The sequence below is a fragment of the Pinus tabuliformis genome, chromosome 7 (genome assembly GCF_031772625.1).
Source record: "Pinus tabuliformis cultivar Carrire ecotype Pingquan chromosome 7, CPIR1, whole genome shotgun sequence".
Classification (NCBI taxonomy): domain Eukaryota; kingdom Viridiplantae; phylum Streptophyta; class Pinopsida; order Pinales; family Pinaceae; genus Pinus; species Pinus tabuliformis.
This window is the reverse complement of record NC_142293.1, coordinates 11,437,665-11,464,562: the sequence shown is the minus strand read 5'-3', so window position 1 is coordinate 11,464,562 and position 26,898 is coordinate 11,437,665. Positions and strand designations below refer to the sequence as shown.

At 39.7% G+C, this 26,898-nt stretch overlaps 1 protein-coding gene across 4 annotated transcripts in view; it reads right to left on the bottom strand.

Moving 5' to 3' along the window:
• The window catches only part of LOC149244881 (uncharacterized), a 207,424-nt gene that overhangs the window by 103,874 nt on the left and 76,652 nt on the right, over positions 1-26,898 (bottom strand). For 3 of the 4 annotated variants that reach the window (XM_089457589.1, XM_089457588.1, XM_089457587.1), the window contains exon 2: positions 18,740-18,917. In XM_089457589.1, the coding sequence (XP_089313715.1) occupies positions 18,740-18,917 (178 nt within the window). Of the gene's footprint in view, positions 1-18,739; positions 18,918-25,244; positions 25,674-26,898 lie in introns of those variants that run through there. The other variant, XM_089457590.1, reaches the window with a different exon arrangement.

Genomic DNA, 26,898 nt, shown 5'->3' with positions numbered 1-26,898 from the left:
GTTCGAAATTTGGTCTTGGTAGATAAAAATCCAATACCCGTCAAGATTCATGGGAAAGTCGAGGAAGATTATTACTACATTGCCAAACTTAACAACAAACTTTGGTCGTAACTGGTCACATTAAGTCGTATCACCCCTTTCCTTGACACTTGACATTGTATTACACGCATGTTAGATTAGGATGCATTGCATGCTCATTTTCTCGTTAAACGTAACATCATATGATATTCTTCATGATAGATTAGTTGCATTTAGATTAAATTTTCATTTACTTTCTTGTTAATTTTTATGTCCTATACTAAGCATGGGTCATCATATGACACCACAAAAACATGTTGCCCCGTGTGATTGGTCTTCGATATGTGCAGGTAACAGGTCTTCGGTACCAAGAGATTGTTGGTTCTCTAAAGGCCTGTCGTTCGAGTAGCTTCATGCACTTCTCCGAGAGCTCCTGTACCAGTTGGAGCTAGATGTTACCCACCACTTGTTGGTAGTGTATACAGGAGAAATATTGGCAACCAGTAGCCCTTTGCAGCCACCAGATAGCTCGATGTGTCATTATTTTCGCCACCTGAGCCAACCAAGTGGTCCCTCGCCCAATTGTTATAATTGTATGTTTGAAGGTGGGCCTCCCAACCCCAAAGGTATGATTTTTCATTGGTATAGTTGAGAATTTTCCTTACTTGTCATGGGCATCTTTGGGCATGGATTGGTGGGGGGATTCGATGGAAAGAGTGGGTTAGGTTTGCACTCGTATCTCCACTGCCCGATTGAGTGATTAACTTTATATGCTAGTCCCGTGGGATCTCCTTTACTGGCCATTAGCTTTAGGTCATGGGAAATCCCAATTTTGGTTGTCTAGTCCCATTTCCCGACACCATATACATTATCCTCCTTCCACTCATTTAGGCCCCATTCATTTCTTTTCCCATCCAAGTCCACGTGTCCATTAGGTCCACACAGGTATATCCTCCCATTCCCCTTGTCCACACTTTGGGTCGAGCCTGGAACGATGCCCAGAAGTTGATAGAAAAAGCATAATTTGGCCTCTCAACAACAAAATGTACCACAAAATGCAAAAGATGGTCAGGACATACAAATTTAGTGAGTGGGCAAAAACCAAACATGAGCTCTACCCCTTATCCATGACCATCACCTTGGTTCCTATGGGCCCTAAATGAGCCCCCTCCAACTTTAAGGAACCCATGACTGTCCTGACCCCTGGTAGCCAATGAGCTACCCCACCTGAAAGGGGGTTATCCACTGTTATATATTACACAACATGCTCTCATCCCCTGGAGCCTTGGGCAGTTACGAAGAAAAATCAATCAAATGCAAAAGGCATATGAAGAAGGGTGGAAAAAAAAGGTCGAGGTAACTCATGTACCACAATTTGCTCCCTCCTACAATCATATACCCAGGTGTGGTCTTCCCTTATTATAACTACCCTTGTACCATGACATGTGGTTTGGATAATTCCCTTGATGCTACTCTACTCCATTACTGTATTATTTGCCACCTACCATTTGAGGGATGTAACATGGACATGTCACCCCCTTTAGAGGGTGAAACCACCTAATAAGGTCCTTGATTAACCCCCTATTGAGCTTGGAGACACTTGTACATGTCAAAGCCCACTTTGGAAGGGCATTCCACCATTAAGTGCCCCATTGATTCCATGACTTGTAAGCTCTTTTACTTGATTATTCTAATAATTTGTTGTATTGGAGGGCAAGGGGACGCATTGGATCTTATGCAAGTGGGTCTCCATTTCGGGCTTGGTCTCCCTATACGGGGTCCTAGCCCTCCAGAGGGCCACACTGGCACTTATAGGGTGAGCGTTGAGAGCCATGGGCCTCCACCATAGCAAAGAGTATTTCATGGATCCCCAATGCCACTCATTGATTGCTCGTGTTCCACCTTCGGGATGAGGATGATGCACCTGGTTCACCATGCCCAACCGGCTCCACACTGGCATCATACACTTGGCAAATGATCCGGGGTCCAAATGAGCACCATAGAGGGCTTATGACATCATCCTAGCTCCTACAAATGGTTTACAAGCATTTTTTATCCACTTGGAGACCCACGAGGATGTCCTTGTGCCCTCACAGCCACTTGGGGTCACCACATGGATTTGCTTGAAAACAAGGGGCCAACCCCTCATCTAGTATGTTTGGGGTCCATTCTCACATCATGGCACATTTTGGACTTCATTAAGCTTCCTCAAAGGCCCAACGACTCACTTTATTGATCATTCGACCCTCTTGGGAGGCTTATTATTATGTTATTAAGCTATCTTGGTGGGCTTACCACCAAGGAATGTTACTATTGCACATTATTTTTTCTTTGGGGCTCAAATAGGCCTATAGGCAAATCGAATTCATTAGTGATTGTATAAATAGAAGTGCGGTGATTCATTCTAATAATCATCACTTGGATTGGGATTTAGTAGCTCTTGTGAACTTCACATTCCCTTTTGGAGGACAAGTTTGGATGTTATGGATGAATGTTGATGTTTGGATTTATCTCTCATGTCTTGGAGCTTCATTATTGGCATAATATGATGATTGGATATACTCTATTGTATATGTAAATAACATGTTCATGCTTATTCTTGTTATTTACTTTGTCACATGAATGTTGTTGGGATTTTCGCTATACAAGTCTGAAATTTACTACTTTCTTATGCGAAATTGTGGAAATTTTGATCTTTTATAGTGTTGCATCATTGCATGGGCCATGTATGAATGGGTGAATGTTCCTAAAGATTATTTTGGTTAAAATCCATCTAAACAAGTCATCATTTATTGCATATCGAAGTGTAAAGATCTCAAGTAGTTGCTCTCATGCCCTAGTGCCATGCAAAGTTGCTTGAAGACCTCCTTGATTGGGTGAACCTCTTCCAAATCATAAATTCTCCTGACTCCATCTCTCCCGAAGGTTAAGGTATTGGTCCTTCCATAGGTGATCACTTTCAACTCATATTTCTCTCACCTCTCTCTCTTTCTAAGACTAGCCTTCATAGGTCATCTAAGGCATCAATTATCTCACGTTCTAGCCATCAAAGCACTTCGATCTCTTGTCCTCTACTGCGTTGGGATTTTCTCTAGAGGCTCTCCAAATTTCACGAAATTCCGGCAGTGGGATCTCGAGATACTAAAATCCCTAGCCCAAGTATCGTCTCTTGCCCTAGGTTTCCCTTGGCTAGTGACCTCATTTGAATCATTGCATTCTATTCCAAGAAGATTTGTCCATTAATCCTCTTCTCTTCCACAATTCAGTCACGCCCCTCCTTGAGTGATTAATTCCACTTCCTTGACCTAATTCTAGGTCCACTTGGTCCTGTGTGGTCCCGCAGCTTTATAGCTCCAATTCCGCAAAGATCATGTAAAGACCAAGTCTCCATAAGGATTTCTAGGCTTAGGAATCATCTTTTCAAGATATATTCCAAACCCTAGCCTCAAGAATCCTTTTGGCCCTTCCTAGAGAGCCTACCACCTTGCTTTCCAAGCAAGAAAGCCATACAATTGAGTCTCTCTTGTGAATAGGCCTTGGGAATCACACTTCATCCTTTCATTGACATCTTCATCACTGTGATTCCTCATATACCAGGTCTCCTCCACAGATGAAATTCCATAAAGAGCAGGGAGCCTTAGTTGAGCTGACAGTGGGCTATTGCTCCATTGTTGCCCTTGACCTAGTAGTTGCCCTATAGGATCCCCTCCTAGGACCCCTGCTAGTTTGAGCGGTAACATTTTGGCGCAATTGTCGGGGAGGAAGCAGGTCTACCTCCCTAGTGAATCCTTGAGGAATTGATTCATAGACGACATTTTGAATATTCCTATGGCTACTCCATTCATTGTCAAAAACCCTAGTTTACTTGAAGGTGACAACATTCCTCCTCTAACTGGGGCTACTGCAAAAAGGGGAGAACAGTCTCCATCACCTATTAGAACTGTCTTTCTCCCTATGAAAGGGTATGTGACCCCACCCCAAAGATGGAAACTGACTCTAGCACTGACCTAAATCAAGACCAACCTAAAATGACTATTAATGAAAGGTGTTTGGTTAGTGTCTTCACCCCCTTGAACTTGAGCAATGACCCTAATAGAAATACAATAACCGGTTTCCCAAATTCAAGGGTGATGCTACCATAAGCGCTCGTGACCATATCGAAAAGTTCTACTGGAACATTTCTCCTAAGCTAATATTCGGCGAAGATAGGATCATGACGCTTTTTGCTTTGTCCTTGGAAGGACAAGCAAGGGAATGGTACCTTAGTCTTCCCTCGGGATGCATTGACAACTTTGACCAACTTGAAGATATGTTCACAAGGAGATGGTCATGTGATGCACAAGGAACCTTCAACATTGAGAAGTTCTATCAAATAAGTAGGGGAAGGGAAGACATCAGAGAATTCATCCAAAAGTTTGATAGGGTAGTTAGGGATATCCCCAACCATTTGAGGCCCCTTGATGCTAACATACTTGACAAATTTATCAAATTTGTGGGTGGCCACCTAACCTATGCATTAAGGGATAAGAAACCTAAAACCTTGGCTAAGGCTAAAGAGATGGCTACGTAAGTCAAACAAAACCTACAAATTTCCAAGATGGATGTTGATGCACACCACAAGGTTAAGGTCGAAGTCAAGAAGGGAAAATCCAAGGATCAACACAAAGAAACCCTTTTGGTACTTCTCAAGAAAATGGAAAAGCTCAGCGAAGAAATGAATTCATGAGATAGGCTCTACATGAACAAGCTCATTGCCTTGGAAAGGGCCCAAAAACCAAGTTATATCCCAAAAGGGAAGCCTTTCCCTAAGAAGCAAAATGAGGAAGATAAGCCAAGCTCATCTCAAGTCCCAAACACTTTGGCTCCAACAAATGTTGTGGAGCAAGATTCATCCTCTAAGGAAGAGCAAAGTGATGAAAGTGACGATGAAGAAGCCAACGAGCAGGCTAATGTCGTAGAAGCCGAAGCTTTCAACATTTTGTTGGGAGGATCATATACTCATCCTCCCATTAGTGAGGTGACTATCAAGGAAGAGAAGGAAGAGCCAACCCTTAAGGCTGATGATAACGGAAGATTCAAAGGGGTCCAACATTCGCGAAAAGACAACAACAAAGACCTCACAACCTCCAAGGAAACCAACAAAAATGACTCAATTCCCAAGCAAGTCTCTCACAAAGAATCTCTCCTTAAAGCTCCCCCAAAGAAGGATCCTCCAAAGAAATTCAATCCCAAAAAGGATCCTCAAAGGAAAGAGACAATCAAAAAGGATAAAGGTAAAGAGGTCGAACTTGATATAGATCTAGAGACTTCTATAGGGAAGATGACTATGCAAGTTCCATTAAAGGAGATTGTGAAGCTTCCCTGACAACAATGGCAAGTCAAGAAATCCCTGAGCTTTGAAGAGGAAGAATTACCCAAGGCATTTCAAAATATCCACCTTCCTAATCTAAACTCGGGACATGAACCATTCATGCTTACCTTAGCCGTGAATGACCTTCTCTTACATAATTGCGTGTTAGACTCAACGGCTTCCGCAAACATTATGCCATTAAAAATCATGGAGTAATTGGATCTTAGCATCACTCAAAAGTATAAAAGTGTGTGTGCCTTTAACTCCAAACCCGTGGAAGTAGAGGACCTCATAAAGGATCTTAAGGTTTCATTGGCTATGAATCTCAATATATCTTTACTTATGGATGATGTGGTCATAGATATCCCTGATGTTTGGGGGATGTTGTTATCAAGGAAGTGGGGAGCCACTGTTGGAGGCCATCTTCAAATGGACTTGTCATATGCCACTATTCCGCAATCTCATGGAACCCCCTTCATTCTTTATAGAGAAACTGCCTACTCTACTCATATGGTCAAGCCCACCTGCCCACTTGGTTCCATGATTTGTAAGCTCATTTGCTCAATTGCACTAATGAATTGTTGTACTGGAAGGTGAGGGGATGCATTGGATCTTATACAGGATTGCAGATGGGTCTCCATATTTGGGTTTTGTTTCCCCAAGCCCTCCAGAGGATCATAATGGACCACACCATGGGATCCTTCAACACCACCTATTGCTTGCTTGTGTTCCATTTATTCGATGATGATGATGCACTTAGAAGTTGGAACACATTTCCCAATCCACAACACACTTGTACCACACACTTGGCAGTCGATCAGGGGCCCAGATAAGGTTTTGTCTCACCTAGGGAGACAAGGGAGGGCTTGCATCATCATTCCAACCCTTATTGATGGAGCACAAACTTGCTTGATCTAGTTGGAGACCCATGTGGCCATTCTTTGTGCCCCCACAGCCACTTGGGAGCACCATAGGTTATTTGCTTGGAGATTAAGGGGCCACCCCCTTTATCATTGTTATTGGAGCCCTCCTATTCATTATGGCACATGAGGGACTTGATTTGGCCTTCCAACGACCCTATTAGCTATTGTTCTATCATTTCGGCCCTCTTGAGAGGCTTATTATTCATCTTTTGGAGCTATTTGGTGGGCTTGTCACCAAAGTAGTGTTATTTTGTACATTATTTTATTCTAGGGGCATCATTAGGCTAATTTAGGCCATTCCAATACCTTAAAGGCTCATACAAATACAAGAGAGCCTCATTGTGTCACTCATCATCACTTGGATTTCTATTCCTCCTAAGAAAAGAATTCGGACCTGCAATTTGGACAAAATTTGGATGTTTGGAATGCACTTTCATGTATGGAAATTTTCACTATTCATTCTTGGAGCTTCTTTATTGCAATTATGAAGGATAGATATACTCGCTCTCTCTTGTAAGTGCAATTTTGATGCTATTTCATTGTTGTTGCATGCCTAATGTATGGAATACATTGTAATAATCTCATTATTGTGCCCTAATGTGATGCGAAATTCTTAAAGGCGTAGGATTATTGAATTATTGCCTATGTTTTAAAACTATGCATGTCTTACTCGGAATCGGCCTAGTTGACTGAGCCATACCTCTACGCGGACTAACTAGGTCAATTATCTCGTTCGGTGGCCGGACCGACCAAGCCCCACTTAAACAAGTCGGTCTCGGTGATGGGAAAAAATGGTGGGTTGGGTGGACTTGAAATCACATTTTTTTCTGTTTAAACTATTTCCTAGCCTCTCTACCCCTCTCCCACACCTATAAAGGTGTGGCAATCCCCTCATATTTCCTTACAGCGATCTCATTGCATTTGTGTGAGCAATTGGAGTTGGTTTTTGGAGCAGCCTCAGTAACATTTCCTATACCATTGCTTTGAGTTTGTGTGAGCAATTGGAGTTCGGTTTGAGTTTGGAGCTGAGCATTGATTGCAGCGTTAGAGGTGATCTTTGGAGTAACATTGAGGTTCTTGGGTGATCTTAGTTATCAACCCTAACCTTTTTCTTTTGCCCTTTTTTCCCTAACTGGTCTCCTAGGGCATAGCACGAATTTCTTTAGGATGTGAGTTTTTGAGAGAGAGTTGGTAGGCAACTACGTTGGTGAGTCCTATAAGTTCCCTTCAAATTTGAGATAATTCCTGTGGCTAGTTTAAGAGAAATCTCAAGCCCTAGCTCTGAAACCATTTCTATCCTTCATCCATCATGGTTAGTGGCATTTCTAGGGTCAATTACTCTTGAAAACGCATTGGATGTTCACCTCTCTTTGACCCTTTCCTCCCATCCTTGCCTGACCTAGTCATATTGTTGATGATTATCCCAAATCCTAGGCCTTGCTTGGATCCCCTAGCTCTCTCTTGTGGTCCCAAACAATTTGCATGCTTGTTATCTCACAAAACCCTAAGAGAGGTCCTTTACCCTTTTTAGGAAGCCTTGATTCTAGGTATAACACTTGCATTGAGTAGCCTTTTCCCCTAGGCCTAGGCCTCCCTCCCCATAAGCCTTTCTTGGAGAGCCCTTACCTTGCCTTTAAAGCAAGCAAGCCATTATCTGACCCTCTCCTTTGAATGGGCTTTGGAAATCGCATTGTACATTGTTCTTATCCTTATCTTTCTAGTGATTTCCTTTATACCAGGACTCCTCCCATCAGTGAAAGTCTGTAAAAAGTAGGAGACATTGATTGAGGTGATAGTGGGTCCTTGTCCCATTGTTGTCACTTGGTCTAGTAAAAGTCCCTTTGGAACCCCGCCTAGGACCCCTACTAGATTGTGTGATAACAGAGCCATTATCCCTAGTATGGGAGCCCAAGTAAGTTTTGTGATTAATTTATTAATTAAGAATTATTGATTGGGTAGAAATATGTATATGTGTGCGTGATTCAGATCGAATAATTTTTTGCTTCCGCTATAGGTATGAGTAAGGAATTTGGTCATGTATTTGTTCTGCTTATTAATTGCTCAGAACCGAAACTAGGTATTGGGTTCAAGAAATTCTAATAGTATCACCACAATAAATAGCAAATAACCTGTCTCAAACCCCGATGGGCATAGAGCCCCAGTTAATGTTAAAGGTTGGTAGAGTCTGGCAACCAAAAGTTAATATGGGTTTATTGCAACAATCTGGAGATGGGGCTGAAGGTTCCCAATGTGTCAAGAGAGGGTATATACCCTAACCAAAAAAATACAATTTATAAATTTTTCTATATAATGTTTGGTGAGTGTGTGTGTGTGTTTTTATCATATGTGAATTGATTTTCTTAGCAGAATATGCTAATGTACCCAGAGAATTGTTAAGAGTAATATAACCTATGTCACCATGTTTGGTAATTTTTACCATTGAAATTCAAAAATTGATGTATTTTTTGAAAGAATGATCAAGTTTGATTAGGCTTGGCAATCATGTTCAAGACGATTTCAATTCGAAACAAGATTTGATGAACAAATTCAAATTCAAATCATCTTGATTATAATCACTGAACTTAATAATTGTCTTTAAAAATCTCATCAACTTTCAAATTTCAATGACAAAAATCACCAAACATGGTGACATAGATTATATTACTAACAAATTACCTAGGGTACATCAGTGCATGTTGTTAGGAAATTTTTTTTTTGTTAGTTTGTCTCAAATTGGTGAGACTATGTTGAAAATTGGGGGCAACTATGGGATGAATTCCCCCATAGAAACCCTAAGACCCCAAGACAAGCCCATCTTGCCCCAAAGGAGGATTCAAATTAATAAAAAGAAATATTGATATAATGTAAATTGGGCAAGCAATCATTAAGAAATATATTTTAAATATTATGGTGAGTGAATTTAAATTCAAATGTTTCCCTCCAAAAGATTACAAGTTGGCCTCACCAAAAGAATGTTCTCGTTGACTTTCAAGCACCCCTTTGACTCCTCATCAAATTGTATAAAACATCAAGTTGTGAAACTCATTACATGCACATCTTCTTGAATCACATTGGTTCGTAAGATTGCATTTATCCTCAGTGGTTAGTAACTCTCTGTGGATCGCATTAATTCGCTATGACTCGCATATCTCTCTATGATTAGATGTGGCTCGTATTGCAATCTTTTGAGACTCGCATTGTTTCTGCATGGCTCGCATATAACTTTCTCTGTGGTGGTCTATATAGTAGCCCGTATATGGTTTGCTCTGTTGTATGGTTCGTTTTGTGGTTTATATAGTGGCATCGCTACAGTGACATCACAATGGTGTATCTTCCATGGCATCGAATGTCATATAGTGAGGCATCGCATTACAATAAGACATCTTACCATGGCATCACATTCTTGTTGTGACTCGCATCTTGTTATAGTACACATCTTTTATGTAAGTGGCTCGCATTCCAGATAACTCGTATGTGCTATATAAGTGGTTCGCATTTTATGTATGGTTCGGATGAGCTCGAACCATTGTGACTAGATTTCTCTAAGGTTCTATATATATATATATATATATATATAGAGAGAGAGAGAGAGAGAGAGAGAGATCCTATGGCTCGCATATACAATATAGCAACTTGCAATGATCTATGTGGCTCAAACTCACTACAGTAGCTCTCATTCGACACAGTAGTTCGCAATGGTATCTTAGTGACTTGATCTTATTTCAGTGACTCGCGTAACTTGTGTGTGCCATTGCTCTGAATAGCATTGCTCTATGTTATGCTCTGAGATTGCCACAATGGCTCGTTATGAGGTATGGCTCATTCTGTGATATGATCCCTCTATACAATGGCCTGAAATCTCTATAGTAACTCACCCTTGGTATGGCTCGTATTATATATGTTTTCTTGTAAATATTGAATGGTTATAAGTGTTGCACCCTTGAAATGTTGTTAATTTTAGGCAACAATGGTATGTTCTATGCCTTAGAGCAATGTTACTTCAATTTCTTTATTAGCCCAATATCAATATCCAGTTCAACGATCACATCATCATGATAGTAAAAATCAGATAGAACATTAAACCTAAACAGTAGAAGACAAGCCAAGACAAGAGGACACAAGATGTGGCACCAGCGAGGGACAAAGCCCAATGTGGGGAAACCCTTGATCAATTCTTCTTTTAGTCCTCAATAGTTCAGCAGAGAGAGAAATTACAATTTACAAATTCTGATAATTTATAACAGCAGCAAAAGAGCCTTAACCAAAAAAGTCAACGCTAGTCAACAAGGCAGATTTGACCCTCAAAGATTTGGTCAACTTCAGCCTCCGAATAGCAAGATGAAACAGCCCTTAAAACAGTCGAATTATGCCCAGTCAAAGTTTTCTCAAACAATCAACCTGCCGTCAACCCTAACCATAGTCAACGCTGGTCAAACAATCAACGAATTGCCTCGATTTCTGTGCCCAGAAATACAGCTTGCCCAATCATAGATAACCCTCACAAAAACGCAGTCAAACAGGTCAACACTTGGTCAACGCAGCCCAAAACAGCCTTTTGGAAATTCAGTCAAACCTGGTCAACGTTGAAACAGAAAATGTCCTTCCTTTCCTTTGCACATGTGGAGAGAGGAGCTACCCAAAAATCTGTACCCAATCAGATGAGGAGAGAGAGAGATGTGTGAAGATGAGTGTGTCCAAATGAGGATGAGGCATCATGTATTTATAAGCTAACGTTGAGGATGAATAGATGTGACTATTGGGCTTCTAAGCCTACATGAGTTCGCTGGCCGACCTTGACAATTTGTCCATAATCAAAATAAATTCATAACTTCATTTGTAAATGTCAGAATTGGATGATCTTTAGATCAATCCTACACCTCTCAGAGAGAGGAATCCAAATGTCAGTTGTCATAAATAAGATGACCCATGTGGAGTTTGGCCCTAGTTTCCAATTTTAACACTCTCTCTCAACTAGGGAGACTCCACCTGCTAATCCATCTGCCAATTTGTACTATCTCTTCCATCCATGCACTGCTTTGTGTTGCTTTGCTCTGCTCTGCTGAACTATGAAGAAGAAGAAGTAATCGAGAATGTATCATACCATTCTCTACTGACCCGAAGTCAGTCCCAATCAAAAGAGAGTGTCTCATACCACTCTTACTGATCCGAAGTCAGTTCCAATCAAAAAAAAGTGTCTTATAGCACTCTTACTGACCCGAAGTCAGTTCCCATTGATCCCAGATCAATATTGGACATCCTAGCATAGGGAGTGTGGTAGTACATGATGCATCCATCGATAGTACTATGGTCCCTATCCTCATTTCCCTACTCATTGGCCAGATGAGAGGTACTTCCCATGAGTCCTAGACTACATGGGTAGGATGCCTCGACAGGAGAAGGATGAACCACTCATCTTGCTCACATGTCGCCAAGGGGTATCACAAGGGAAGGATGAACCACTTACCCTGTACATAGCAAACCACTAGGGGAAGGTTGAACCACTCACCCTATGGTTGCTCACCGCTCCAAGAAGTACCCTAAGCCCCCCAGAGCTCCCAAAGCTCAATGTCCATCTCATACAAGACCCTCATAAGAGGGTCTCTCCATGACTCCAACTCGTTCTCGGAAGGACAAGAATTTGACCTTCCCCAAGGGCTTTGTCAGAATATCGGCAACCTACTCATCAGTCCCAATGTGATGGAGCCTTATTGCTCCTCATTGTACCATATCCCAGATAAAGTGGTACCTAATATTGATATGCTTGGAGCGATCATGAAACACGGGATTCTCTAATAATCGAATCCCACTCTAGTTGTCGCAGAGGATCACGGTGGTATCCAGCACATGTCCAAACAGCTCACTGAAGAGCTTCCTCAACCAAACAACTTCACAGGAGGCCATACTAGCAAGCTATGTATTCGGCCTCGGTGGTGCTCAAGGCAACCGATTTCTGCTTCCTGCTCATCCAAGATATCGAAGCAGAACCCAAAGAAAAACAACATCCAGAAGTGCTCTTGCGATCCACCACACTGCCAGCCCAATCAACATCAGAATAACCATGCAGCCTCACATTTCCAGCAGTGTATCTCAATCCATGAGTGATTGTGCCCCGAAGATATCTCAGAAGATTCTTGGCAGCAATCCAATGTATATGATGAGGCTCAACCATGTATTGGCTCAATGTGTTAACTACAAAACATATGTCCGAACGGGAGTTCACCAAGAACATCAGTGCTCCTATGAGTTGACGATACTCAGAAGCATTTCCCAATTCAGGTCCAGCAACACTACCACATAACTTCTTAAATTTAAGTTCCATAGGAGTAGTCACAGGCTTGCAGCCCAACATCCCAAATCTTTCCAATATCCTCACAACATATTTTCCTTGAGAGAGGAAAATTTCACCCGGCTTTTGCCAGACCTCCAACCCTAGGAAATAGTGCATCGGTCCTAGGTCCTTCATCTCAAGTTCAGAAGCCAACTCCCTCTTACATTTGTGAATGAGAGGGCCTGCACCTCTCAGAAAGAGGTCATCCACATAAAGTACTAGAATGAGAGGTTTATCATTTTCAACCTTAAAGGTTCGGATCGGCTTCACTTCTAGTGAATCCCAGCTTCATCAGATAGTTATCGATCCCCTCATACCAAGCCCGGGGTGTTTGCTTCAATCCATAGAGAGCTTTCTTAAACCTGCTTACATGAGATTCTCAATCATGAACTTCAAACCCCTCGGGTTGTTCCACATCGACTTCTTTTTTTATTGAACCATGCAAGAAGACGGTCTTGACATCCATTTGATGTAGGTTCCATCCTTGCGAGGCAGCAAGGGCTATGATCAAGCAGATGGTGGTGTATTAGGCAACAGGTGCAAATATCTCATCGTAATCTACACCTTCCTTTTGGGAGAAGCCTCGAGTAACAAAGCGAGCCTTGAACTTTTCTGCACTTCCATCAGCTCCATGCTTGATTTTGTAGAGCCACTTAAAAGTGACAACCGATTTGTCCTGGGGTCTAAGGACCACATCCCAGACATCATTCTTCATAATTGACTCGTATTCTTCATTCATAGCATCCTTCCATACTTGTTTCTTCACGGATTCTTCGAATGATGAAGGCTCATTTTGAATGATAGTGGTCATGGCAGTCAAATATCCTTGATACCTGTCAGGCTTCTTGCTTTCACGGAAAGTTCCCCTTGGTGCAATGTGCCTCTCAGCATCTTCGAGAATCTCCCTAAGCCATGAGGATCTCCTCTTGGAGGAGGAAGGCTCATGAGGGAGTGGATCAATAAGATCCATAGGTTCATCAACATCAAGCATCATTTCGTCCTCTTTTTCACCCTGATTTCCTTTGTCAGCTTCTTTGTCCTTCCTAGGGATAGGAAGGTTGTTGATCTTCCTGAGGGCCATATCATCGTCGAAGGTGACATCATGACTTATCTCAACTTCCTTTTGACAGCCAGATCAATTCTATATCCCTTGGAATTTTCACTATAGCCCACAAAGATTCCTTTCTTCCCAAATGCATCCAATTTGCTTCTTTTCTCTTTCGGCACATGAAAATATACGGGTCTTCCAAAAATTCTAAAACGAGAGACATCGGGTTTCTTACCAGTGAACATTTCTTCGGGAGTCTTGGAGTCCAATGCTTGATGAGGGCATCGGTTTTGAACATACACGGCGTATTTGCAGCTTCAGCCCATAGAAACTTCGGAAGGCCTTGATCATGAAGCATGGCACGGACAACTTCTACAATAGAGCGATTCTTCCTTTCAGCCACACCATTTTGCTCGAGAGTGTATGGCGTTGTAGTCTCCCTCTTAATGCCAGCTTCTCTGCAATAATCTTGAAATTCATTGAATTCGTACTCGGTCCCATTACGAGTCCTCAATATCTTGATTTTCTTCTCGAATTGGTTTTTGATCAAGGCTTTGAAATGTCGGAACTAGGTGAACACTTCATCCTTCTTCTTCAAGAAGTAGATCCAGGTCTTGCGAGAATAATCATCCACAAAGGTGAGATAATATAAGTATCCTCCCAAGGAGTTTACGGGCATCATACCAGATATGTTGGAGTGGATCAATTGCAATATGTATGTGGTCTTGCTATTACTTGAGGGGAATGGTCCCCTTGTATGTTTTCCTTCAGCACATCCTGGACATACACCTTCATGCTCTACTTTGAACTTGGGCATACCTGTCACCATCTATCTCACATCAGGTAGGGCCTTATAATGAAGATGGGCGAACCTCCGGTGCCATAGTTCAAATTGTAGAGATCTGTCGCAAGACATGGCTCCCAATGGACTTCCTCCAACTTGCTACAAAGTGTCAACCCTGAACCCAAGAGTAAAAGCATCTTTAAAATTTCTTTTCCAAACACGTACCTTTCTATCGATAAAAGCCACGTTGAATCCTTCATCTTCCATTGCTAAAATGGACACCAAGTTCTTCTTGAGATCGGGTACATATAGTACTTCTTGCAAATGAATAATGTTACCTTGATTCAATTGAAGGGTAACATTCCCTACTCCCTTCACAGGATAGGTGGCATCGTCTCCAAGGATGATCTCCAAGTTTGTCTCCTTCTCTATTAGATTAGAGAGGGCTTCCTTGTACCTGGTGAAGTGCCTTGAGGCACCACTATCAATCAGCCAATTTCCCAAAGTGTCAGGAGAGGCAATGGAGAGGGTCGATATAAGATAGTACTCTTTTGCTTATTGTTAACAACATTGGATTCATCATACCTGGAGTTCCTTGATTTCTTGGAGGGACGACCATTTCCTTGATGTCCCGCATTCCTTTTTCCTTTGCCATTGGACCTGCCATTCCTTTTATCGTTGTTATTGAAGTTGCCCCTAGAGTTGTTATGATAGTCATCATCTCGAGGTGTATCCCTTCTATTAGGACACTCCCTTGCATAGTGGCCAAATTTATTGCAAACAAAGCATCTTCCCTTCCTTCCATTTTTGAATCCTAGTCTTCCTTGACTTTGCTTCTTTGAACCTGCATTGTTCTTCCTCTTCGCATGAGCGGAGAATGCAATGGGGTTGCTTCTATTAGAAGGCATTTCTTGCTCCACCATTCTTATTTCTTCTTGAATGCATCTCGACATCAATTCTTCAAACCCTGGAATTCGATCATTGTTGAGTATAGTGGTTCTAAATACATACCATTCAGGTGGGATTCCTCCAAGGGCAATGAGAGTAAGTTCCCTGTCAGGAATGACTTCTCTAATCGAGAGTAGATAATTCTTGATCTCAGTAAGCCTCAAGAAATAGGATTGAATGTCCTCGTCCTCACCCTTCTTAATATCCTTCAACTTATTCTTGAGAAATAGAATTTGATTAACATTACTAACCTTGAACATGTCGACCAACCTGTCATAGATCTCCTTGGAGGTCTTCAATTCAGAGATATAGGCCACCAGATGCTTGTCAATGGAATCCCTGATAATCTTCTTCACTTTGACTTCAGCCCTATTGTACTTGGTCTTCGCAGCAGCCGGTGCATTTGAAGGAGGTTCAGGGATTTTACCCTGCACATAATCCATCACTTCTTTTTCTTCCAAGGTCAAATCAAGAGACATCTTCCATCCATGATAGTCAGATTTATCATGGAGCTTGTCTTCAGCCGGAAAGTAGGATGAGGAACCCATTGAGTCTTTTGTCCTTGTCCAATTATCTTTGGTGATTGCTCTTTCACTCTTGATTGGGCTTTGTCTTCACCTCAGCTCTGATACCATGTTAATTTTAGGCAACAATGGTATGTTCTATGCTTTACAGCGATTTTAATTCAATTTCTTTATTAGCCCAATATCAATATCCAGTCAAGCAATCACATCATCATGATAGTAAAATGCAGATAGAACATTAAACATAAACAGTAGAAGACAAGCCAAGACAAGAGGACACAAGATGTGGCACCAACTAGGGGCAACGCCCAATGTGGAGAAACCCTTGATCAATTCTTCTTTTAGTCTTCAATAGTTCAGCAAAGAGAGATAGTAAAATTTACAAATTCTGATAATTTATAACAGCGGCAAAAAAGCCTTAACGAGAAAAGTCAACATTGGTCAACAGGGCAGATTTGACCCTCAAAGATTTGGTCAACTTCAGTCAACTTCAGCCTCCAAACAGCAAAATGAAACAGCCCTCAAAATAGTCGAATTCTACCCAGTCAAAGTTTGATCAAACAGTCAACCTGCGATCAGCCCTAACCACAGTCAACGCCAGTGAAACAGTGAATGGATTGCCTCGATTTCTGTGCCCAGAAATGTGGCCTGCCCAATTAGAGATAACCCTCATAAAAACACAGTCAAACAGGTCAACACTTGGTCAACACAGCCGAAAACAGCCTTCTGGAAATTCAATCAAACTTGGTCAACAATGAAACAGAAAATGTCCTTGCTTTCCTTCGCAAGTGTGGAGAGAGGAGCTGCCCAGAAATCCGTACCCAATCGGATGAGGGGAGAGAGAGATGTGTGAAGATAAGTGTGTCCAAATGAGGATGAGGCATCATGTATTTATAGGCTAACGTTGAGGATGCACAGATGTGATTGTTGGGCTTTTGAGCCTACATGAGTTTGTTGGCCAACCTTGACAATTTGTCCATGATCAAAATAAATTCATAACTTCATTTGTACATGTCAGAATCGGATGATCTTTAGATCAATCCTACACCTCCCGGAGAGAGGAATCCAAGAAAAATATCAATTGTCATAAATAAGATGACCCATGTGGAGTTTGGCCTTAGTTGCCAATTTTAACAAATGTTCACAAAGATAAGGAACAAGATATACGGCAATTACTTTGACTCTACAATAACCTTGATGCAACGACCTTTTGACAGTGAGAAAGTGATCTATGTCACCATCACAATTTACATGACAATGACATATATCGGTCATTCCTATGCTTGTAATGACATATGACAATAACCTTTGATATAGTTGTAATAGTGATATGACAGTATGGCAATGCCCTTGAAATGACAATATTCTATGACAGTTGTATCAGTGCCTTTTGACAATGCATCTATGACAGTTATGATAGTACCTATATAACAGTGTCGTGCAATAGTGTTATGGAAATGATGGCAGTGATATGGAAGTGACCTAATGATGACAGTGATCTCAGATCAATACAACAGTGGCTGTATATGGACAGGGATGTATGGAAGCTCATGTGATAGTGATATTCATGGCATGTAGTTTGACATGCGAGGATCATGTATGATCCCTGGTTGGCGCTAGGTGGCAAATTATGATTGATGTGTCTTATTGTAGCTTGTATCTCAGCTGAACAATTGATGAATATCTAATACAAGAAGAATCTGGTTTGGGTTTTCCCCCTTGTGGGGTTTTGCCCTGGTCTCTGACCTAAATTCCGGTGTCTCTATTGTGTATGTTTTTCTTCTATTGTTCCTTAATGTTCCGCTGCATTATTGATGTTACTGTTCTTTCTACATAAATGCTAATGATATTAAGATGTTATGGGGTGAATGTAATGTGTAAATGATGAAAATGCAATTATCTTCAGCAAAGAAAAATCTAGTCCTAAAAATCAATAGACTAACCTGTGGCTTGAGAAACCATGACCCAGGGGCATCTAACCCATCAAAATCACTTGGGGATTGCACCCTGCCTGGGCCACACCAAGCCGTACTCATCGCTAGATTTATGCCCATGGGGTTTTGTACTGGTGACCTTTTCACCATGGAGTGTCTTAACAGAACACTCTTTCACCATCTGCTCTATGCCCTGTGGGCCATGCTGCTAGGAAAATTAAGATCATGTGATGCATGAAAATAATCTATATCTCAATGCTTACTTGTTCTAAGTGGTTAGTTATTGTTATAACGAACATTGATCAGGATACAGTTAACCATATGCCAACAGGGCTTTTTTATAGGTAGGTAGAATATAGTCTCATGCACTATGCCATTACAATCAATTGCTAGGAGAAGATTTCCTTTGATGGAAATGAGTTACTGTCATGTTGATGTCACCATATAGAGCTGATGTTTATGCAGCACAATTTCTATCACAATCTTATTTGACTCAATTCTGTATGTTAATGCTTGCATGTACTCAATAAATAACTTTGTTCTTATGAGAACAAACGATGTACCAAACTGCCTGAATAGGCTTGGGGGTAGTTTGTATCATAGTTTTATTTTGCGTTCAATCGTTGAGTGATTAACTGCCCCCGTGTTGCTTATTCCTAATGTATTTTTTTAAAGCTCTTATGGAACATCTAGGCAGTTCTCTCACCTGAAGTACAGTAATTGGAATTGCTATCTATGCACAATATCCATCAGAAGAAAGTGGTTCCTGCATCCTTATCATATTATCTATCAACAATTGTTCGAATGTTGTTACAGTTTATAGGAAGTTTAGGGCAGCATGACTAAATTAAAACTACAAAAGAAGATAAAGAAATTACTAACCTGATGATTCGATTTGTTGTCTGCAGGTTTTAAAAAAATAAGCCTTAGTATAGGAATGACCAATATCATCAAAAACCCTACAGTCCATGAAGCATAACTCCACCATTTCTCAGAATGGTCCAATTGCAGTGTCCTTATGGTTATCTTGAAGCTTTTCACGTGTGCACTTGATTGATTCCTGATCAGAAAGCAAATGTTAGGACGCAAGAATACAAATAAAAATAACTAAGGCCTTAAAAAGTTTTTCAACGAGATTGTACAGCACATCAAATACTTCCCTCTATTCAATTTGCTAATTGTAGATGCATTTTATTGCTGGCCCCCATTACTTTCAGTAAACACCACAATACTGAGCTATTAAACCATAAACATAAATAATTCATGGAGGCAGCGCCATTAGCTGCTACAAGCCATTAGTGACAAATCAAAAAATGGAAACCAACACCCAAAGAGAAGCTTACGAGGTATATGTGGAATTTATTTTCTCTTTCACAACTAGCTACATTAAGTCATGTATCTGAGGTTTAAGGTCTGTGAGGAAATCTACTTAAGTTATGAACTGAAATAGAAATCCTGCAATGCACCTGGTTTCATGATTAGTCCTGATTTTGTATTTTGACACAATATTGAATATTAGGGCTTACATTGTAAGTTTACTTTAAATATCATAATACTGTAATTAAGTAGTTTCACTATCAATACATCAGTGGATCCATGTCAACCCCAGATCCATCAAGCACCAAGAGGGGTCAAAAGGGATTTTACAAATGTGGTCCTTTTTTTTAATACTAAATTTTGACGCGGTAATGCAATCATCTCAACCTCACAATTGCGCATCTGACTGTACACATGGTAATATGTGTGTGTTTGTTGAAGTTGTGGAAGGGGGGGAAGGGGGGCAGGTATTGCTGACATCAGCAGATGACATTATTTGCTGCCATCAGCGGTTACCCACATTCCAGCAACAGCCTAATACCAGGGTGTAGAACGGCCTGTAAGTACAATAAAATTATTTGGAAGTCATCCGTGTTCTACCCAATTAGATGATCTATAAGGTTTGGCATCCTCCAATGCATTAGAAATATTCAGCTTGTTTAAGTGCCTAACCACAACACCTTTCTTAGACGTTAGACCTCTATGTACATGAATGATTTTTCATCTAAGCAAATGGTTTTGAAATAATATTCTCACCCTAGCCCATTATAGTGCCATATTTAAATATTTGTAAGAGAATAATGTAACTAAAATTGCAATTTGGGTTTTAACCTTTTCTTCTATAAAGAGCGGTTCCCCCCCTCGTTTGCGACTATCATTTTATTAGTACAATCAACCAATTTATTTGAATGTCTTTTTCCATTATTTAGATTTGCAAGTGCCATCCGCCCTTCAATGCACAAGTGCCCTACTTGGTTATAGTTGTAGCAATAGTTCCATAAGAACAATACTAGTTAGTATAAGAGCACGAGTGGATATTTTCTATTGTTGCTCACCTAGACTCTAAAGCCCAAGGTTCCAAACATAAACAAACAAAAATAGTGAGGGGGCAAATCCCAATAAATGACTAAACTGGAGCTAAATAAAAGCATAGAAAAATTGTCAAAGTGATGAAACAATTGCTAACCATAGGCAATAGGTCACACCCCTTTCAACTCGCCAACAACATGGAACTTTCACACTCCCACTTTTTCAACCTTTAAATGAAGATCCCACGCCTCATCCACCACCATGGCACTCCCTTTGAACTAGAACCCTTCCCTACCAATTGGTTCGAAATCTTCTGCAAGTGTCCGCTCCCTTTGAACTTGCCCCTAGAAGCTTCCTACTCTTGAGCATCTTGCAAAGTTATCTCATACCATGAGACCTTCATGACAAACTTAGAAGAATCTATTGACTACTCCTCCCCACATGAACCTAAAGGTTGACTCCCTCTACTCTGTTCAACCTTCAAAACCTGTCGCTTCTTGTTCTCTTTCACCATCTTGTTGCTTGCCATTTCTTAAATTGGATGGACCTTTAGCCTAAACAAGTAGCACTCTCTGACTCCAATGGCATGGCCATCATCAGAGCTAGATCCCATATGTCTGATTAGTGTTTATCCATCTTAGAATCCTACAACAAACCCCATATTCTTTATAATAGAAATTGAGATCAAACTTCCCCTTAGTTTTGGCACCCATAACACATCCTTTACTTTCAACGCGCCTTCTGACTCAAGATGGAATAACATTGTCCCAACTCCCTTCACTTCATGTTTCAAATCAACATTAAACTCCACATTCATCTCTAAGTCCCACTCTGTCAAGCTATTAAACAAACCTCGTTCTTCTGTCATATGACATGTGGCTCCACTATCCAATAGCTACACACTAGCTAGTATGGTGCTTGAGGAAAGGTAGGAAACAAGTGTAAATTTTGTCTCAAACTTCCTACCAAACTCTTCTCTTGAACTTCTGCAGATATAGCTACAACCGAATTTTTACCTTTTCCACCCTCTTCCTCTCTAGATATTGTGATGCATTGTGTCGTCTAATATCATGCAAAACACTTGACTTTAGTCAAGTCCTTCTTCTTCTACTACTGTAAGGCTCACTCATCCTTCTTGCTTGAACCTTTTCCTTTTTTCTTCATTATCTTACCAACAAAAGCCAAGTCCTTATCACCTTCCCACTCCCAAGCATAGATTCCTCTGACAAATGGATCCCATGTCTTCAGGAAGTCGTTCAACACTACATTCACTAACTTTGCATCATCCACCTTTTCCCCACTAATGCAAGCTAATCACAAATCTGAGTGATCTTCATCAAGTAACTCGTCATTAAGTCAGATCTAGTCACCTACATAGACCAAAGCTTGTCACCCAACACCATTTTCTTCTTAATGGTCTTGCTCTAGCATAGACCCACCAAAGCATCAAACATCCCCTTGGCTAATTTCTTCTCGAAGAAGTGAGGGATTCAATGGTCCTTCACTGCATCCAAAAATACCCTTTGTATCTTTATCTCCCTCTTAGCAAGAGTGGCCTTCTCCTTCGCATTTGTCAACTCTAGGACTTTCTTCTCAAGGATCTCCCAAAGATCATTTTCCTTGAGAACCAAGGTGACCCTAGCCTTCCAAGGTAGAACATTTGAGGTTCCATCCAACCTATCTTCAAACCAAAGACCACCTGCAACCATCTCACCAGAACTTGTCGAACATATGTTCTAAGTCCCATCAAGCACACTTAATTGAAGAAAATTTGTGCTACTGGTATGGCTTCCTATGGTTGTTGTACCACTGTCTCAACACCCAAGTGTTATCTCGGCCTAGCCTCTCTATTGGCATGTACACCACTCTCTACCTGTCTAGGCTGCCCACTTAACACACCTCTAAACCCCTCATTATACTGCAAATAGCCTTACTACCATCTTGATCCCTATCCCTTGCACCCAACAATTGATTTGTTGTTGTTTCATGTTACCCACCAAAAGGGGTAACCCACTAGGAAAAAAAGTTCTACTATTTTGGACAGTTAGCGATCCAAAAGCCTTACATATTGACTTAATGATGACGATGACATGCCAGTTCCTCCACCATCTACACCAATCACTACACCTCTCACCATTCGACATTCCTCTTGAATGAAGGTGGTCTACCACTCAACAGGTACTTTGGTCATTTTGCAATCAGGTGCTTTTACTTAATGTTTTGGGCATTTAGTATGGATAAAAGGGTAATCTAGATGATTGAACTATCTTCATTGTAAATTTGTTCTCTAACCTTACCAAGGGGTTAATTTTTAGCCCTAGTCCAATGGGACCTCCTCTACTACATTAGGGTTATAAGAGGGGCACTACTTAGAGGACCTAGATTGAAAAATCGTGTTCATATCCCTTTTACCACACTTAACACTTTCCATATCACATTATCAACCCTTGATACCATCTCCATTCCTCGGGTTTAATTATCATTGGTTCATTAAGATTTGGCACTCTCTTGTCCACATCCTTGAGTAGGATCAGAAAGATTTCCCTACAGGTTGATGCTGCTAAAAGAAGGGAAAAGCATAATATGGCCACAATGAAAGAAAAGAAAATCGATATGCAAAAGATGCTCGAGACATAAGCGTGTGGAAAAAAGCCTAGCACAAGCTCTACCCTCAGTAGCCATCACCTGATTCCTAACCACTTGATGCTCCATCTCATCAAAAGGAACCCCTGCATGTCCCTGATGAGCGATAAATTGGCTCATCTTAAGGGGTAAATTGAATGTTATATCACAAAGAGCAAACTTTGATCCTTCAGCTATGCACCAAAATACAAAGAATTAAAAAAAAAAAAAAAAAAGTAAAAGGCACATCAAAGGGATGGAAAAAGCAGGCGGCGGAATAGAGTAAGGCATGCATCCACAATTGCTCCCTCCATTACACTTAGGATGTTGACTCCCATAAGCTAGTTTCTTAACCATGGCACTTGGCCACGAAATCTTCCCCCCATTGCCACTCACTTACATCAATGCCTATTGATTGAAGAGTTAACCTTGGAAATTCCACCTCCCCTTGGGGACTAGAAGCACCTAATAGGGTTGACTACTTAACCACCGCTACAAAAGGTAGGGAACACCTTTATGAGACTTGGTCTAGTTAGATATTTGAAGGTTATCTCAGTTTGAAGTATTGATATGCCCTTAAAACTTAAGTATGGTCCACTTAGATGCATTTATTATCTTAGTCCCTAATGGATGGTTGCTTTCTTTCACTTGAGTTTGAGTTGCTTTTGCCAGGTGGTCTAGAGAAGCAAAGGCCTTGAGGGCACCCTACTCCACATGATGCTCAATCCATACATTGCATTCCATAGAGCATGATGATTTAACAGATGCAGCTTTGCCCATTTTTGGTAGAGCATTGGGCCTTTTGAATAAGTTTTGATAACTTGAATAGTTCATATACATCCCAGAGCACCCTGAGAGCCAGAACGTTGGGCTTCTCTTACTTAGCATGGAGGACTAGTTGGGTGGTCATTTTCAAGGGGATTTGTGGCTGACCCTACATTTTACTACAGATTTTACAGTCTGTAGTCACACGACCTCAAGCAAAATAACACTATAACCCTTCAAACCAAAGTACTAATCATAGAAATAACATCAGATTTCATTTAGTATATTTTTAGTACACTCATTGTGACTACTCATATTGATATATTGTGTATTTGAGTGTATATCTTGCCAGTTAAAGGTTTTCTCTGTAGATTTTCACACAGAAACTAGTGAGACAGCAAACAATTAACTCCTCCACCTCATTCACAGACTCCATTTAAGGCACTAGTCTTTATTTGACTGAGTGAGGTGTCAAGCGGGAATCCTCCCATAGCCTTTCTGAAGGAAGTTGGGCTTAAAGTGTGGCATTTGAGCCAAGGTGACAGTGGACCCTCATCCTATGTAGGTCAATCATAGCGGGTTGCCAAGATCTTAGCAACCTTGCTAAATTGATTGGTAACCAGAGGAATAGGTGAATGCTAGTCCACTTTTGATTGACAACACATTTGAAATAAAGTTGGCCAAGAATCCTAGATTCCATGATCAAACAAAGCCATCAGCATGAAGTGCCATCTAATTTGACATCATGTAGAGGCCATGACCATTTATCTCGTTACATTGTTCCACAAGTGAGTAAATTGCCGACATCTTCAAATTGCAGGCATCTTCACTGAAGTGCTTGGATGAAAAAAGTTTTAAAAGCTCAGAAAGATGCTTGGACTCACAAACACCCCTTCAAATTAAGGAGAAATTTTAGATACCTGATCCTAGGGATTATGATGTCTTGTAATAATTATTATTATGAAATATGAAGAGTCATAGGTGAATACGAACAATCAGCGAACCCCATCAGCGAACCTATAAGAAGATAAAAGCAAAAGTCATATCTCAATGCATTTATGTATGGCTTATATTAGAAAAATATTCTACAATGGAGTTATTCAAGGCTTGCCAGACACCATACTCATAAGCCTATCCAATAATATCCCATTCTATTTTGTTGTTTGGTTTATTTATCAGCTCTTGGAGGCCAAATATTATATCAGCAATTCAGCCATTCAGCCTAGTTTACAAGTTAGACTGGTCCACTTTCAAGCTTAAATTATGTTATGTATGGAATGTGGATTCGGCTGGTGTGATCAGATATCGGTACAGGGGTTCCTACCTTGATCTTGGTATGATGTTCCAAAACCATTTCGGTACAAGGGTTCCCGTAATCCTCCTACGGGGAAATTATGTATCAAATTATCAATATTGTAATTTCATTGTGAATATAACATAAGTAGACTTTTTCTCTACAAAATAAAATTGTTCAATTTAAAAGACTTCAAGACTACAGTTGAGAAGAAGCTCGACGCAGATGAAATTTTAATGAAAGTTTCAAAGTAACCATGCCAACCTTTATGATACTTATGTCTTTATACAAAGAAAAAAACCTTTTATTTTCAAATACAAGACATGTAAAAGAGGAAAAAAAGGTACTCTCTCCAATCACCTAAATATGCTATTCATAATGGATATGCATGCTGCTCAGGCTGGAGGCTGGACAAATTGCTCTTATTTGAGTAGTTACTTGCAGCGAACGAGATGAATGAAGTCAGAAAGGTAATAATAGAGATCCCAGATCAAACAACCGCTTCAGAAAAAACTTATCAGAACTATAATCCAGTCAGTAAATGTTTTGCACCCAAAATTACCTTAGATAATAGAGGTTAAATAAGAAAGGATAAAAAATTCTTTGAAGCATCTGCAGTCTGTTGAATTGTCCATCAGTGCTTCACAAGGTACCGCACCCAGAGTTATCATGTCAACATTTTGAACCCAAAGCTAGGCTCATCATCAAGACAGTAAAAAGTCAAAGAAAAGAGTGTTGATCATAGTCTATTTATGCTGCTGGTAGTGCTGGAGTTATCTTGGATAATGATCAGCTGTTCTATAATAAACTTTTGTCAGTATTCTCGCTATCTTACACTAATAATGTAACCACTCTTATTAAATTTATTATCATTATTTCTTATTCCTAACACTATTCATAAATTAATATACTAAGTTCTAACTATTATTGTTATACTTATTAATATCAGCGTACCTTAATTATTATTATTTGTGGGTTATTCATTTAATAATGTTTTTTAAGTTTAATATCATTAGTGTTGCATATTGATAATGTAATTTTTTTATTTAAAATATATATTATTATTTATATTATTTTTAACATTATCATTATCATTATCGAGTTAAGAAGTTTAGTACAAAGAGATAGGTAGGCATAAATGTTTATTAATGTTTGTAAGCATAAATATTTATATGTTGGTTTATTTTAAAAGTTAAAACATAATTATTTTTAGAATTTAATTATATTAATGTTTTATTTATCTAGTTAATTTAAAGTGATTTTAACATTAATATTTATTTTAGGAATGTCAATTATCTATAAATATTTTTAAAAGAAAAAATTATTATTTTATTCTTGGTATGATTTACTATAATAACGAGGAATTTGATAAATTTTTTGTTTGAATATTAAATCTGTTTTTTTTGGGAAGTTTGTAATTATGTTAAAGTTTTGTAGATTTAAAAAAAAAAAATTATATTTTTTTTAGAATTTAATTATATTAAAGTTTTATTTACCATATTAATTTAATATGGTAGGAATCATGATGGATTATATGTAATTTTAGTATTTTTTTCCAATTAATATAAATATGAACATTAATTATCTACTAAATATTTTTAAATTGGAAACTTATTATTGTATTTCATGTATGATTACTATAATAACCAGCCTAGATCCATCTTAACTCCTGATTTAACAAGTGTCAAGAGGGATCAAATCTCTTAAGATACAAATCTCTTTTAAAGTGAAAAGAGATTTGATCCCTCTAAGTACTTGATAAATCTAAAGTTAAAATGAAAGGCTAGCTATAATAACAATTACTATTTATTATAATCTTTATTATCGGTATTCATCATTGTAAGTAAATGAATTACATTAGTGTTATTAATAACAGTATGTATTAGAATTAATACTAATAAATACTATTATTGTTAATATCTGGAATGTTACTAATATTAGTATAATTATTATTAAGAGTCTCTTTTTATTTTGAAGCAACAAATCCAGCACACATGATACTACCATCATTAAA